The following is a 16,592-nucleotide window of genomic DNA, read 5'->3' as shown; positions in this document are numbered from 1 at the left end:
TGTCACCATTTTACAATGTTTCTGTACATTTCTCACGTAATCAAATACCTGAATTTTTCATGATTAATTTCTGACGAATGATAATTGCTTATTATTCTGAAGAACATCAGCTAAAGTTTACATCCCTAGCTTAGTGTGTTGGGCAGAAACGGTACCTTTTGTTGGGATCTTTGATAAGCAGTCCTGACAGCAGAGACTTGGCATCAGCTGAGAGCGTCCTGGGGAACTTTATGTCCTCCATGAGGATCAGCTCAAACAGCTTCTCATGATCCTGATTGTAGAAGGGCAACCTGCCACACATCATCTCATACATCACCACTCCCAGACCCCACCAGTCCACTGCCCGGCCATAATCATTATCTTCCAACACCTGTCGAGACACACAAAGACACACATCCTTATCAGTCACTTCTGATCCACAGCTTAACTATTACACATGTTAAAACATTCGAGCTTGAAAATGTCCTTCCACTGCCCTCTTCTGCTGTGTGCTGCTGTTAGAGACTGAAGCCCATGTGAGGCTGAACAGTTCCTTATCATTGATCAGTTCTAGTCTTCAATTAAGTGACATTAGATACATTTCACCTGTGCTTCTTACAACACACACAAAGAAAAGGTGGTTTCCTGCCCCCCTCCAGAAATTACATAGTGCAGTTTCTGCAGTACCGTGCTTGGAGAAGCAACGACAGAGACCCTGTTCTCCCTATTACAGGTCAGTGGTTGATCACTATCATTTTAAAGCTGGAATAGTGCTCCTTCAAAGATGGGAATGCTGGTGCTGACCATTGTTGAAGGAGTCAAATAGTTGCTGACAAACCTGTGTTTGAAGGACTGTGAGAGACTGTGAGTACTCCTATAAAATGAGCTGTTACGGTAGTTGTAAGCTCAGTAACTACAAGGTAGATGTTTCTAATAAAGAGGATGCCTATAGTGTATTCATCACAAACACACATCAGGGTGAATATTCACACATTCTACCTCACACACAAATATCACACAGCAAGACGCAGAATGAAGACGACAAAATACACTGCTCCTCCGTAATTTACACCACAATAAAAACTTGCACTGACAGGGCCCATCGGTGGGTAATTAAAGCAAATCCAGTCCACCATACACACACACACACACACTCATACATACACAGTTGAGGATTACTGGTAATGACTGTACAGTGTAAGAAAGGTGGCAGCACTTCACAGATTTATGGATGACTCGTAAACCCATGAACGTGCCCAACAGCTCCTCAGTGATAAAAGCTGCGGAAGCATCCACTGTGCCAGTGACTTGGGTCAGTGGTCACTCCACTTGGAACCCAGATGCAGGAGCCCAAATCTCCACACCACTGGATCAAAGCTGTGTTCAGTTCCTAGGCCCCCACTCACTGGGATGGGGTGGGAGATGCAGGCGTAGGACAGTGGGGCTGGTCTTCTGAGGGAGCTTCCTGATTATTATGTCTGACTAATGACAAGCCCGGCTGGCCGCCAGCCAGTTAAGCATATGCTGCGAGTCGAGTGATAATGATGCCTCTTCTCTGATCTTTAAGAGCAGGTAGACCCATGCAAGTCAACATCGGTCCATGTCTAGCAGCCTGAGCAGCACACTCATGGGATCTGCCAGTCCAGGGTAACAGCTGACACATCACACCTCAATACCCAAACTGGAATTATGCACAAAAAAAAAACTACATAAAAAATGGCAAAAAATGGCAGTTTTCCATAAACATAGAAATGCAACGTGAAGTATTCTCAGTGAAGTAAACAAACAGTCTCCAAGTTAGTGACTTTCCAGAATAAATAAATAAAATTTAACTTTGAATGGACATTAAGGGAAGACCTGACTATTTTGTTCGACTATTCATCGTGAAAGAAACACACAATGTAAGGAGATATAAGCTTCTGGTGTCCTGCTGGAGTCCAGCCCTCAACATAACTTTTAAGACTGAACTTTGGATGTGCTGAAAAACATCACTTCAGACTTCAGAATGCTAGTTGTGTTTCAAATAATTAACTCATTATTTAAAATACAAAATCAGTCAAATGCATGTTTTTTCCTGGTGCCAAAAGTGTAAATCAATTGTATTTAAAGGCCCATGCTCTGGTGATTAATTGTGTGAAGGGTTACATTTGCAGAGTACTGTATTTCTCTGCAAATAAATAAAACTTAACAACATTACTGATGCATTAAATTCAGTGTTAGACAAAGAGCTGATAATTGACAAAGAGGTGCCATATGATATTAGTTCCTGCCTTTACAAGCAGCGTAAAAAAAGGAACAGGACTCTTACAAAATTATACTATGGGTTGGTTACGTCTCCTTACGTAACCTTCATTTAACTGACAAAAGGACAAAGAAATGTATCCAATGTATTCACTGATCAACTTGGGTTTTTTAAATGTAAATTTAAAATTATATATCAAATCTAGGGCGGCACGGAGGCGCAGCAGGTAGTGTCGCAGTCACACAGCTCCAGGGGCCTGGAGGTTGTGGGTTCGATTCCCGCTCCGGGTGACTGTCTGTGAGGAGTGTGGTGTGTTCTCCCCGTGTCTGCGTGTGTTTCCTCCGGGTACTCCGGTTTCCTCCCACAGTCCAAAAACACACGTTGGTAGGTGGATTGGTGACTCCAAAGTGTCCGTAGGTGTGAGTGTGTGAGTGAATGTGTGTGTCTGTGTTGCCCTGTGAAGGACTGGCGCCTCCTCCAGGATAAGCGGTTACAGATAAAGAATGAATGAATGAATGAATATCAAACACACTGAAAGAAGTCAACTTGTCTTACGGTAGGGGGTGCCTCACTGACCACGACAGGACAATGTGAGACCTCATTTTGTACATGCTAGTATAACGTGTTTTCATAGACACACAATGCATGTGTTCGGCCATCTGTCTCCTATCACACATCATGAAGAAGAGAATCAGGCTGCAGGGACCTGGGTGAATGGCCAAAATGTCCACTTGCAAAACCGGTTTCTTCAATTTGAACAGTGATTAACCATGCCACCACCTTTTTGAAGTGTGTCGCAGGAGTCCAGTTCAAAATATATTTACAAAATACAATCAGGTTGTTCAAACACTGGAAATCTCTTTGTCTTTTGTCAGTTAAACACAGCTAAAAGAGTATTAACAAATCACAGATTTCTGTTTTTATGGGTTTTTTGGAAAATTGGGTTTGAAGGTCCTTCACTGACTATTTGTGCATTCATGATGTTGCTAAAACCACATCGAAAGATAGGCAACTCATTCCACTTCTTTGATAGTAGTTCTTTGAAAAATAAGGAGTGTCACATTTGAAAATGATCTGAGAGTGTAGCAGTCCGTTGTCAGCACATGGACTGATACACATTTAGTCATTACAAAGGAGGTTATTTCAAATGTTTTCAAACTTATTTAAATTAACAGCACAGTGGATAACATCACTGCTTCACACTCATCCGTGGCTACCAATCATTACCAATAATATACCTAGAATTTGAGCATAACTCCTAATGTTTAACATGCTTAGGAGCTGTAAATTCCTCTCATGACATGCTCCATTTTTAAACTTGTCTTGGATTAGAGAACCTTTATTCTAAAAGGCAAAACATATAATTTACTGATATCAGTGCTGTCAAAGAAATGACATATCAGTGCCTACTTATTGGTATATATGTGTGTTGAAACATGAAGACTGCTGTGTGTGTGTGTGTGCGTGTATGTGTTTGAGCAGGGAGGGACGGGCTGTTTGTCCTGGGAGCGTGTGTGAGCAGCTCGGCTGCAGGCAGGGATGCGATTAATACACACAGAGGCAGTTGGGGTCCCCCCTGTTCCAGAGCCGCAGGCGGGGAGGAGGTGGAACAGGCCCCCACTCTGACGGCCATGTGGCACGGCTGCTGCGCTCAGGACCGAGCCCTTGGCAAGAACGGCTGCAGAGGGAGCGGACAGAGAGCCTGCGGCTCCACCAGCACAGCTCCCCAGCAGGGCAGTGGAACACAGCCTCCATCAGCTTATCCCATCTTGGCCGGCCAACGATCTCGCGCACACACACGCACACACACACACACACAATATAAGAAACAACACCAAACTACATAGAACCCATATTCATATACCAAATGTCTACTTAGCACCTCCTGTGAACTGCTTGCTTCAGGTCCTTCTACAACATTTATCTTTGGCTCAGATCAGGAGGTGGCCGTTCTGAATCATTATATTAATTCATCTTCAACCTTTCTTAGAAGGACTAGTGTCCTGCTGCATGATCCACATTCTTGAGATTCAGCTCATAGATGTCCTGACATTTTCCTTTAGCGTTTGCTGGTATATTTCAGACCTCATTGTTCCATCAATAATGGCGAACCGTCCTGGGCCGGATGCAACACAACAGGCTCAAACCATGATTGTACCACCACCATGTTTCACAGATGGGATCATTTTCTGATCATGGACTGCAGTGCTTTTCTTTCTCCAGGCCTAACACGTCTCAGTTAAACAAGTTCAGAGAGTTCTATTTAGGTCTTATACATTCCAATGGCGTTCTGGTTTGTTCACAGGATCACATTTTTTGAAGGCAATGAGCATTAACTTAAGCCACTGTGAGAGGTGGTTCCATTACCCTGGGTTCCTGACTGACCTTTTTTATAATTAAATAATTTAGAATTAGGGTTTATTTTTAATTAAATTATTTTTATAGTGTTTCAATGTAAAATAATGTTATTCTCAGATATTGGAAGTGCTGCATTTAAATAATAACACTTACCGTATTATCAGCTGATACCGCTGGTTTCCAATATTGCCTGATATTACTGACAAAACAATATATTGCTTGGCCTCTATACAGCACATAAAGTCAACTTTTCAAATTTCAAAGTATTTCAAGGGTTTTCCATGCTGGCGCATTAATAAAGGCAGCATAATAAAGCACAACGCTAAAGATTATTTCACTCTCATTCTCATACTTGAAAAGATTTGGTGGAGGCCAAAATATTTTAGTTAGAAAAACTACTCCACTTTCACATTTGTAACCCTGAAAGAAAAATAAATTCTTCTTCTACTCATCTTCCACTTTCTCTCTCTTTTTCTCTTCCTCTCTCTTTAATCCCCCTCTACTTTGCATCTCTGGAACTTGGCTCACTGGCTCAGGCTGTGCTCTGTTATTTTTACACCAGTACGGCAGTATAGATTTCCAGGTTTCCCAGCCACCTTCTTCCAACCTCCCCCATCTGCCACCATCTGCCTCTGTTTAGCGTCTACTTTTTTGTGCAATCACATACTCTTGTGAAAAATAACCAACACTCAAATCATCTCCTGGCACAGCGGCCAGGCTGAGCAAAACAAAATGCTGCGCCAAATTGTCTTCTGTACTTTTTCGAGTGGAATCTATACCCCCCCTCACACCTCCACCTTCTCTCCCACTGTCGCCCCCTGCCCATTCTGCCTCTCGTCTCCATAAATATGGATTTAGATGCCGCATTCTGGGCAACCTGCGCTCGGCTGGGTGAGGAGAAAGACCTGAGAGTTCAGACTATTGTTCCAGAGACACAGCACAAACGCACACCGTGAAAACACAGCACGGGGGCTGCACCGAACCGAGAACACTGCATTTCTCTCATTAGTTCAAAGACAAACTCACAAACAATTGGGTGCAATCTTTAAGCCATAATTTGCAACAACATCAAATGCCTTTAACTCAAAACGAATGTCTCATCACAATTCAGCGAGCACAACATGCCATTCTGAATAGTTTGGGTACTGTGCATAATCTGTCAGATCCTTACAATATGTCTATGGTCCATATGTTTTACTCGGTTTCTGTCTTGCTAATCAAGTGAAATGCTTTGTTTTGTGTTGGTTTATGTTTTTTTTTTTTTTTAATCCATACCCCCATGTGACTGTGTGTTTGAGCAGGCTCCTGAGGTGTGAGTGGACAGTCCTGGACTGTGTATGCATGCTGACTCACAGCACTGCTGCGGAAGGAGACGATTTGTTGTGAAAACGAGGCATCGTTGTTGTCAAATTGCACACCTCCCCACTCTACCATAAAAGCAAACATCCATAACAGTAATTATTTACCGAGCTATTTACACGACCTTATTCACTCACTTAAAACAAGCAACCTTGATGCTATCGGGAAGAATTAAGGCTGAACCAAACTGCAGTTCAAAAGTAGTGAATGCTCGTTTCTATTTCTAAGTTGGCACTCAAACACTTGCTCGTAAAACCACCTGTTAAAAACAATAACGGTTTATAGTCATCATAAAAAATTAAAGCCTCCAAATACCAGATACAAATCAGTAATCAATTTATGAATACTTGAGTTTTCGTAGCACAATCATCAGTGATCACCCGATCAGACTACATCTGAGTCAACTTTTCACAGATTTAATAAACTTAGTTATTAATGTGTAAACAAACAGTGTAGATTAAATTGGTGGGGTGTTAACACTCTGAGTCCCTGGAGCAGAAGCTGGACCAAACTGACAGAGCTGATACCTGAGGCAGATGCTAAAAAAATCAAAAAAGGGCACAGTCACAGCCGCATCATTATAAATATAGCAAAAAAGGTAAAAAGAAAAAAAAAACAGTGCAAAGGTTTTTGGAAACTTTACTAAAGGGCATCACCTTCAACACTGATATGGTCACATATACCCTCTAGAGTGAGTGTGCAGGATAGTATTGGGGATGTGAAAAGGAGATGCATGAAAATTCTTCACATCACTGTATAAAGTCAAGGATCAATTCTGCAGTGTATGCTGTATTTTGCTGTAAGGCAGTGAGGTGGAGGAGAGAGCTGGTTACCTCAGGGGCCAGGTACTCTGGTGTTCCACAAAAGGTCTTCATAGTAGCAGCATCAGTGATTCCTTCTTTACAGAGCCCAAAGTCTGTGATTTTAATGTGGCCATCTTTATCAAGCATGAGATTCTCCAACTGAGGAGAGAGGAGGGGAAAAAAAACGAGTGAGTATTGCCTCTCGTAGAATATGGGAAATTCCTTTGTTAAACTCAGAATCACTGCTTGTTCAGACAGACTAGAGATCATGTTGATGTCTGCATGAATAAACAATTTACTCCATCTACATTTCATATGGCATGGCAGGGAAAAGGAACTTCCAGCTATTCAACCTTTTAATTTTAATGGCGAAGCCTTTTTTCAAGTTTCTTGGCGTCTCTACCACCGACTGAGTCCAAGGCTGCGAGCAAAACACTGTGTCATCTTCCACAACCGGCAGAGTTTGATATCGCCCAAAAAAGGAGCTTCAAACTCTAGAGCTTTTAATTACATTTTCCATGTCCCGTGCCACATGCCGGAATAAAAGCAGTGCACAGGAACTGAACTGGCTTTCCAGAATGTGTGATTACTTCCCTTTTTTTCTTTTTTTTCCACCTTTTTTTAACTTTATTTATTATTTCTTTTTTGTTTACCTTGAGATCCCGGTACACTATCTTGGCGGAGTGCAGGTAGTCGAGGGCGGAGACAATCTCAGCACCATAGAAGCGTGTGCGGTCCTCCGAGAACACACGTTCTCTCGACAAATGGAAAAACAGCTGCAGGATAAACAGCAGGGACAGGATTGCAATAATTACTGATTTATTGGAGGAAATTAACACAACACAAACTGCCTCCCATCGCCATATTGAGATGATAGATGGCGGGGCCCTCGGAGGACGCCCAGCGAACCCAGACAGCAGCTGGCGCATCATCCCCGGCTTTCCAGAGAGAGGCCGGCACGGCCTGTTAAATCAGCATTTTAATCAATACACCAATCTTGTTAAAGGCAGCGCTAGTGCGCTCACAGGCTAACGTCCCATCAAAGTGGCAGGAGCGCCCCTTCCCTCACAATCATCTCCCTCGTTTTTTTTTTTTTTTTTTAGGGAGTATTCCCCGTTCTCCTGTCTCTTCCCCCAGTCAGATGTCAAGGGTTCCTGTCAAACTGCCTGGCCCTCGTTCTCGCTCAAAATCGTCTTCTACAAATTACCCAGGAGCCTGGCTGGGATCTTTGCTATTTAATTGCTATGGGACGGGGTTGAATACGACTGTCCAGGGAACGCTAACGGGCCGCTGATCAGCTGGGGAAGGAGGGAGCAGAGCGGTGCGAGTGGAGTGGAGCAGTGTGGACGAGGACAGGTGTGCCTTCATCAGTGCACTGGCAGCTGTGAATGTGGCAGTGCTGAAAGGAGGACAGACTGCACTGGGCTGGTGGCGTGGAGGTGAGGAGCTCTGGCTGGACCAGGCTGGGGGAGCAGGTGACACTACAAGCTGAGGGAATGAGTGCGAGATTACCACCTCCCTGATTAAACACCACCACTAATGGTGGAATTTCATTTATCAAAACCCAAGCCCCAGAACATGCTCGCCCTGCTCTCTGACTTGTGCCAAAGAAGTCAGGGACCTGAAACTTTCTGAAAGAAGGCAGCATAAGTACGATTATTATCATTCCTGAAAATTTTTAAATTTGTCATTATGTCACAGCAAAATATGGGGGAAATCAGAAGGCGTTTAATTGTGCAATTATGATTGAATAATACAGCAAAACAAAAGAACACTAGACTTCTAAACTCATTATGAGTTCTATGAATGTCTGACTTTATTTACAGCTAAACTATTTATAAGTTAAGTGCAATGCAATGACATAAAAAAGGTGCATTTAACAGGGATCCCAAGTGGCCCAGCAATCTAAGCTAAGGTCTAAAGTGTCTGACCTCATCACTGGGAGATCGTCAGTTTTCATCAGCTGATGTGACAGCAGTCTGTGCTCTCCTCCGGTGTGTTGGGCTACCCAGTCATGTTGCATTAGCATCAGAGTGAAAAGAGACCGTGGTATCATGTGTATCTGAGAAACTTGAGTTTGTCCTCGCCCTGTCACCCTTGGTAGCATTGTGTTTAGTAAAGGAAGATCAACATATTCAGAGGACTTGGAGACGACCAATGACTGAGAGAATATCTGACAAAGACTGGGGTTTTAAAAGGACACACTTCCCTTTTAAAGTCTGAAATAAATGCTTGCCTATTTAGGTAAAACTATTTAGATAAAGTCATTTATAACAAATAGGACCTGTCTGGAGTGCTTCAAAGCAGCTCATGATTTTTTACATCTTAAAACTGACAGGATTATTCTAAATAAAGATATGTTAAAAGATAATACAATTTACTGTCTAACTACTCTTTACTTATTTGCAGCAGCAGAAGTCTTCCAATTCTAATCTTGGTCAATTCTGTTTGTGCATCGCTAACATAAGTAAAGTTCATAAAACCAGTGATTCGAAAACTATATTGGTTACTAATTAAAGGAACACTACGTAGAATTTTTACCTTAAAATTACAGCTTTGAAATCATTGTGATGCTTCACAGACCTGTAATAGAGAGAACAGAGCCTCTGCCATTGCTACTCTGGGCTCAGCACTGCAGAAACAGCACTATGTAACTTCAGGAAGAGGGTAGGAAACCACCTCCGCTCCTACACTACACCTTTCAACTGTAGGAGGAGTCCAAGACACTAAATCTTACCCACTGTTCCTTTAAAGTACAATGGTGCATGCCATTTCTGACACACATTATTCTGACTTTTTGGATAAAGCTCAACATAAAGACAAAGGACACAGGATCTCTAGCTGTACTCCTTTCTAACTACACTCACCCTCTCAATACACCTAACACAGCTCCCTGGAGCAGTTAGGCCACTCCAAATATCCCTTACAACAGAGCAACAGACAGGAAACACAAGCCACCTCAGCTTTAAACAAAGAGATCTGAGCCCCTAACGGACACACGCACAAACATCACTTCACACATACCTCTCCTCCATTGACGTACTCCATCACAAAACAGAGGCGGTCTTTTGTTTGGAACGAGTACTTCAAAGACTAAAACAGCAGGCAGAGACACACCATTAGAAGAAGAACCCAACAACTTAGCATATGTCTTTGCATTCGCAAACATTGAAAACGTATGTTGAGAAAGAAAAAAAATCTTTTCAAACCATACGCTAAAGGCGACATTCTTCTCCCAAGAGCAAATTAAAATGAAACACTCAAGAGCATAAGCTCTGCTCTTTATCGCATGCCTTGATGCTAACTTTGAAAAGAGGTGAAGGTGGAGAGTTAGCAGCATCTTGTGCTGGGTAAATTGTTTTGGGTTTTTTTTTTCCTCTGAACCTGCTGTGTATCAAATGTGGCACACAACAGCATCTGGAGTGTCAGAGAAATTACCTCTCGCTGGCGACTTCTCAACAGATGTACAGCTACATTTGGGCTGCTAATTTATAACAGTTTATTCTATGCATTATAATTAGACTCTTGGGAGAACACAATCATATATTAGAAGAGCATTGTGAGGCTTTAAGGTGCAGACAACTACTGTATGTTTGGGTGCAGTATGCCAAATCATTAGAAAGCAAGTGTACTCACAGTTAGAAAAGGATGTCTAGTGTTTTTCAGCACTCGGCTCTCTGTGAGTGTGTGAGCCACTTCATCCTACAGTGGCAGAAAGACAAACAAAAGGACAATGTATATTTCTTGTCTAATAATTCTGCTATATTTTCTTAATGAACCACACAACTGGTCTGTATGGTCAGTGACATACTATTACAGTAGTACACCTATCATTTATTTATTTATTTGAAAAGAGGCTTTTAAAAAATCTGATCAGAGGCTCCATTCTCTCTGTCACAGGGAAGTGGAACACCTTGCATCATTACAGCATCATTTTGAAGCTGTAATTTTAAGGTTAAAATACCACCAAGTGTTCCTTTAAAACAAATAAGTGGTAATTAGCATATTTTCATTATTGACTCACTAGCTGTAATTGGGGCGGCACGGTGGCGCAGCAGGTAGTGTCGCAGTCACACAGCTCCAGGGACCTGGAGGTTGTGGATTCGATTACCGATCCGGGTGACTGTCTGTGAGGAGTTGGTGTGTTCTCCCCGTGTCCGCGTGGGTTTCCTCCGGGTGCTCCGGTTTCCTCCCACAGTCCAAAAACACACGTTGCAGGTGGATTGGTGACTCGAAAGTGTCCGTAGGTGTGAATGTGTGTGTGTGTGTGTTGCCCTGTGAAGGACTGGCGTCCCCTCCAGGGTGTATTCCCGCCTTGCGCCCCAATGATTCCAGGTAGGCTCTGGACCCCCCGCGACCCTAAAATTGGATAAGCGGTTACAGATAATGGATGGATGGATAGATAGCTGTAATTGGTGAATAGATTGTGAGTTGGTTGGTTCTTATTGTTTGCAAACTGTGTTGATCAAACAGTGCAGCTGTATTCAATGGTAATAAGTAGATATTAGACACAAATAATACACTATCACATCTCAAGAATGCACAATGCATTGCCATATCACAGTGTCACAATGCATTATAACACCCATATTAATAACTGAAATAATCTCAAGCATCTTACCTTTGCTATAATTACTTCTTTTTTCAAAATCTTCATTGCGTAGTATTTGCCACTAGCCTTCTCCCTTACAAGAATGACTTTTCCAAAAGTGCCTTTTCCCAGTAGTTTTAAATAGTCAAAATCATTCATTGTCTGTAAGAAGAATGAATATGCGTGAATTACATAATACATTACTGTGAGTTTATTAGAAACGTCTCTAGGATTCCCTAGACTATATGTATGAAGTTTTGTGGATTCCTTTTAGTTAATTCAACAACTTTAAGGTGTCAACAATGTGAGCACAGCCATTGAGTTGTGCACATGCATCCTGTCATTTTAATAGAAATGCCTGTAACCAAATTGATCATTATCATATGAGCCTAAGATCCATCCTACCCAATACCCAGTGGTGGCTTAAGCCTTATAAAACTCCCCAGCATACATTCTATACATGATGGAGCACTATTCTATATCCTTGGGATAAGATGGAGATGTATTTGTGATTCAGGATCATCCAGTATAATTACTTCACCTCTCTAATGATGTCCTTGTGGATGAATACAATCAATTCACAGCAAGTGAAAAGCCTTTCTAAAAATGTAGATGATATAAATGAAGCAAATGTGACTGGGCAGGTCATGTTGGATGAGCAGGTGTTCGCCATTTTGCCAAACAGTGTATTTGTAAAGTAAATCTACTTACTGGTTTTACACTTCCTCGGTGTTGTTTTTAATTACATCATCACACCAGTATAACACGAGTACTTCATATAAACCTTTAATATCATACACAGCAAAGCTCCAGCCTCACATCTTCCGACACCCATTCGGGTCACCGAGTGTGAACAGATGGTGTGGTGGTACCTTGCGTTTGTGGTGACTGATGGAGATGTCCATCTCCTCCTCTCCAATGTTGTCTATCTGGGACGTGGGACTGCACTGGATCCTCTCTTCTTCCTGTCTTTGGAGTTTATCTGCCACCATCTGGATCGCTTCTGTCCACTCATCCCTTAAAGAACAGACACACACACACACACACAGACACACACACACACACACACACACATGCACATACAGATTCACAACCAAGAACTACAACATACAAGATGTTGTAAAAAATTATTTCAGGTTTGTAAAAAGCCTGAAAATGCATTCCCACAATCTTGAAAAGCAAGAATGGTTGAAAGAAACTAGGTTTTGAAATGAAAACTACTTTTAAATGAAGAAACAATAGATCAGGCTTTCCCATAAAGGTCTAAACAGATTAGCCCAGTAATTTACGATGTCAAACAGTGCAGAAGCACAGACACTTTACCAGGATAATGCAAATTGACTAGGAAAGCCACCCCCTCTCTGCAAACATTGTCTCCCTCCATTGAGTTTTCATTTGTTGTGTAGCACATCTGTTGTGCAGAATCAGCGGTGCATTCAGACTGCTAACCATGTGTGTGTTTAATAATGATGAATTCCTCTCAAGGAGGCTTGTTGTGTGTCGTTGTTTTACCAGAGAATTTTATTGGTCCTTCTTTGGAAGACAATGCTGTGCAAGGCATCAGCACACTATGAAGATAAATAATAAGAGTATGCCAGTACCACTTCACCTTAGGAAAATGGTAAATCAATATCAGGATTCCGACATAATTCAATAAAACTGTAGGCTGAAATCAATCACCAGTTTGCTCAATGGCTGTATGTCAATTAATGTTCTTGTCTGTATTTATGTTTCTGTGGATTTAGGAAATGTCATCAGTCGTACCCCAAGTACTGTTCCATTTAAAGTACCTTCCAAACACCCGGGTGAGTTCTTGTTTCACCTGTATTTATGAGGATGCATTGGGACGTATCTTTTGTAGACTTAAGAGAGTCAGAAATCCAACCTCAGTGCAATGGCTTTGTTTTCCCTCCACTGAGATGGTGAATCATCAAGTACACTGGTGTTCCAATTCCAAAATGATCAAAAGTCCTCCCGTACTCATGTGTCAGACTTTCAAGTCTATACTACAAGGTACGGCAGTCAGAAGAAACAAAACCCTGCTTAATAGCAGCGCAGTGGTGCAACAGGTAGTGTCGCTGTCACACAGCTTCAGGGTCCTGGGTTTGTGGGTTTGAGCCCTGCTTTGGGTGACTGTGAGGAATTTAGTAGAAACTGTGTGTGTTTCCTTCCACAGTCCAAAAACACACACTGGTAAGTGGATTTACTTCTAGAAAGTGTCCTTGAATGTGCGAGTGTGTGTTGCCGTGCAAAGTACTGGCGCCCCCTCCAGGGTGTGTTCCCGTCTTGCTCCCAGTGACTCCAGACCAACCGTGACCCTGAACTTGATAAGCAGTTACAAACAATAAACTAGAGCCGCTAGCGGCTATCTGCGGGTTCAAGCACTAACTGGCTTAATATGGCAGTCAAGTCAAATCTGACAACTCCTGTAGTATGAATTGATCGGGAGAGGATGTATTGACATTTGTGACTATGGCAAAATTGTTAGAAATTGAGCCAAGTAGGTATGTGCAGTGTCAGATTATTTTTGTAATAGGTGCTTGTGTTTGTGACTTGTGTTCTACAGTCTCTGAGGTGTGTTTGTTTCTGAGTGATGTGTGTGATGTAAGAGGGTCTTTGTGTGAGGTATATAATGTGTGAGCAGTGCTTATTATAAACTTGAATATTACAGGTGTTGGTCATAAAATTAGAATATCATGAAAAAGTTGATTTATTTCCGTAATTCTATTCAAAGAGTTACACTTGTATATTATACTCATTCATTACACACAGACTGATATATGTCAAGTGTTTATTTCTTTTAATTTGACAATTTATAATTTGAATTTTGTGAAAAGGTTTAATATTGAAGACAACTGGTGCGACACTCTAATCAGTGAATTAACTCAAAACACCTGCAAAGGCCTTTAAATTGTCTCTCAGTCTAGTTCTGTAGGCTCCACAATCATGGGGAAGACTGCTGACTTGACAGTTGTCCAAAAGACGACCATTGACACCTTACACCAGCAGAGCAAGACACAAATGGTCATTGCTAAAAATGCTGGCTGTTCACAGAGCTCTGTGTCCAAGCACTTTAATAGAGAGGAGAAGGGAAGGAAAAGATGTGGTAGTGGATTGTTAAATAAAACCCATTCAAAAATGACTGGACTGCAGCTGGAGTCAGCGCTTCAAGAACCACCACGCCCAGATGTATGCAAGACATGGGTTTCAGCGTCGCATTCCTTGTGTGAACCCACTCTTGAACAAGAGACAGCATCAGAAGCGTGTGGCTTGGGCCAGTGCAAAGTTTCCACAGTTAGTGATGGTTTGGGTTGCCATGTCATCTGCTCGAGCTGGTCCACTGTGTTTTCTGAGGGCCAAGATCAATGCAGCCGTCTACCAGGATGTTTTAGGGCATTTCATGCTTCCTGCTCTGACCAACTTTATGGAGATGCAGGTTTCATTTTCCAACAGGACTTGGGACTTGCACACAGTGCCAAAGCTACCAGTACCTGGTTTAAGGACCATGGTCTCACTGTTCTTAACTGGCCAACAAACACGCCTGACCTTAACCCCAATGAAAATCTACAGGGTATTTTGAAGAGTAAGATGCAATACGCCAGACCCAACAATGCAGAAGAGCTGAAGGCCACTATCAGAGCAACCTGTGCTCTGGACAGGCCACTATAGAGTAGTTATATATAAATATAAATAAAATATTTAAATGCAGGTGGGCATTTAAATGCAGGAGGCGGTGTGGGGGAGGAGGTTGCCTCGCACTACAGCCAATCAGAGTGCAGCTCTTGCCTTTTAACATGTCAGGCATTAAATGGGACACCGTACTCTGTGAGAAACAAGTGTAAACATCAGAAACTCAGTACATCAGAATAAAACAATAACAATATAATAAGATAAATCACAATAACAAAGGGTATTTTCTGACTGGTGAGGGTAAATGGTCATTTGAAGAGGTATAGGAGACTTTATAATTTTTAATTATGATAAATATTCATATTCATATGGTATGACCATTAACCTTTGAAGGTGAATAGGATCTTAACCTCCATATAGATTAACAAAACAATATTTAGTTTTGTAGTTCTATCTGGTGGTGAAAGAATTTACTACTGTAACATAGTGTTGCTAAGCAGTTACAGTCTTTCATGTTAGAACTGTTTAAGGGAGTACTACTCTATGGATATTTTCCTAACATGGACATATGTGTTATCAGTGGAGTCTTAAAGACCTGGCCTATAATAATTATCAATAAAATGTTGAACTTTCATCAATATGTGGCTTACAGGCCCCTCCAAATAATAGAGATCCAGCATGAATTCTAGAAATCACAAATGCACCTAGAACTCAAAAACGCTTTCCCCACAAATTTCAAAACTGCACATGCTTGATCAGTATGAGGATCAGATGATATGATTAAATTGTGGTGCCACTGCAATCCTAGATGGCGCTATAACACAAAAAAGCTAATTTAATCAGTTATTGTCTAATTGTAGCGCCCCCTTTTGGTGGATTGGAGTCATATTGTATATGCTTCTTCATAGTAAGGCCCTACATACGTATGTCAAATTTAGTCTTGATTGGGCTTAATTTATTTGAGTTACAGCTGAAAGAATGTTTAAAGCTCCACACACTTCGATTTATTGATTTATTATTATTACAACAAAAGTTTGTCCAAATGTTGAACTTTTTTTGATAATTATTGACCTACAGGCTCTGCAGATTCTAACAAGGTCAATTATTTGGGAACAGAGCAAAATTCCATGGACTAGTTCGAAAAGGTTTAATTTTAAACAACTGGCGATTGAGAAAATACAATGCATTTTTTGACAACACTTGCAACTATAAAGTTGTGAGGCCCTCTGCAGAGTATACAGAGAAGTAAACTGCGTGTCGATACGCTTAATTTTCGCTGAGAAATATCATATTTTCTTGATATAGCGCCCCCTAGTGGCTATCGTTACAAACATTTTTATGCACTTAGGGAGTGCTCCCAGGAACATACCAGTCAAATCCCATGATGATTGGACCTTGTTAAGGCAGTGAAACAGGTGCTGACATCTGATTGGCCGATGACGATCACAATTTTGCCCGAATCTAATTGTCCTTAATTTTCCACTTATAGCCTTGCCCACAGAAGCAGCATGCCAAACAGCGGTTTGATCCGCCTTGCGGATGCTGAGATATAAACTTGTAGCATTTACAGCGCCCCCTATATGAATATTGGCTCCTCCTTTGACATGCTACCTCAGAATCATATCTGGAA

At 41.6% G+C, this 16,592-nt stretch overlaps 1 protein-coding gene across 2 annotated transcripts in view; it reads right to left on the bottom strand.

The window, feature by feature from the left end:
- Positions 1-16,592, bottom strand: part of akt3a (v-akt murine thymoma viral oncogene homolog 3a) — a 103,940-nt gene that overhangs the window by 6,697 nt on the left and 80,651 nt on the right. For both annotated transcript variants that reach the window (XM_066678995.1, XM_066678996.1), the window contains 7 exons: positions 12,205-12,349; positions 11,363-11,494; positions 10,378-10,443; positions 9,766-9,834; positions 7,395-7,517; positions 6,772-6,900; positions 156-370 (listed from right to left, as the gene is read on the bottom strand). In XM_066678995.1, the coding sequence (XP_066535092.1) occupies positions 156-370; positions 6,772-6,900; positions 7,395-7,517; positions 9,766-9,834; positions 10,378-10,443; positions 11,363-11,494; positions 12,205-12,349 (879 nt within the window). The remainder of the gene's footprint in view (positions 1-155; positions 371-6,771; positions 6,901-7,394; positions 7,518-9,765; positions 9,835-10,377; positions 10,444-11,362; positions 11,495-12,204; positions 12,350-16,592) is intronic.

This window comes from Hoplias malabaricus, chromosome 8 (assembly GCF_029633855.1).
Source record: "Hoplias malabaricus isolate fHopMal1 chromosome 8, fHopMal1.hap1, whole genome shotgun sequence".
NCBI classification, from domain to species: Eukaryota; Metazoa; Chordata; class Actinopteri; order Characiformes; family Erythrinidae; genus Hoplias; species Hoplias malabaricus.
This window is presented reverse-complemented; position numbering and strand designations above follow the sequence as displayed.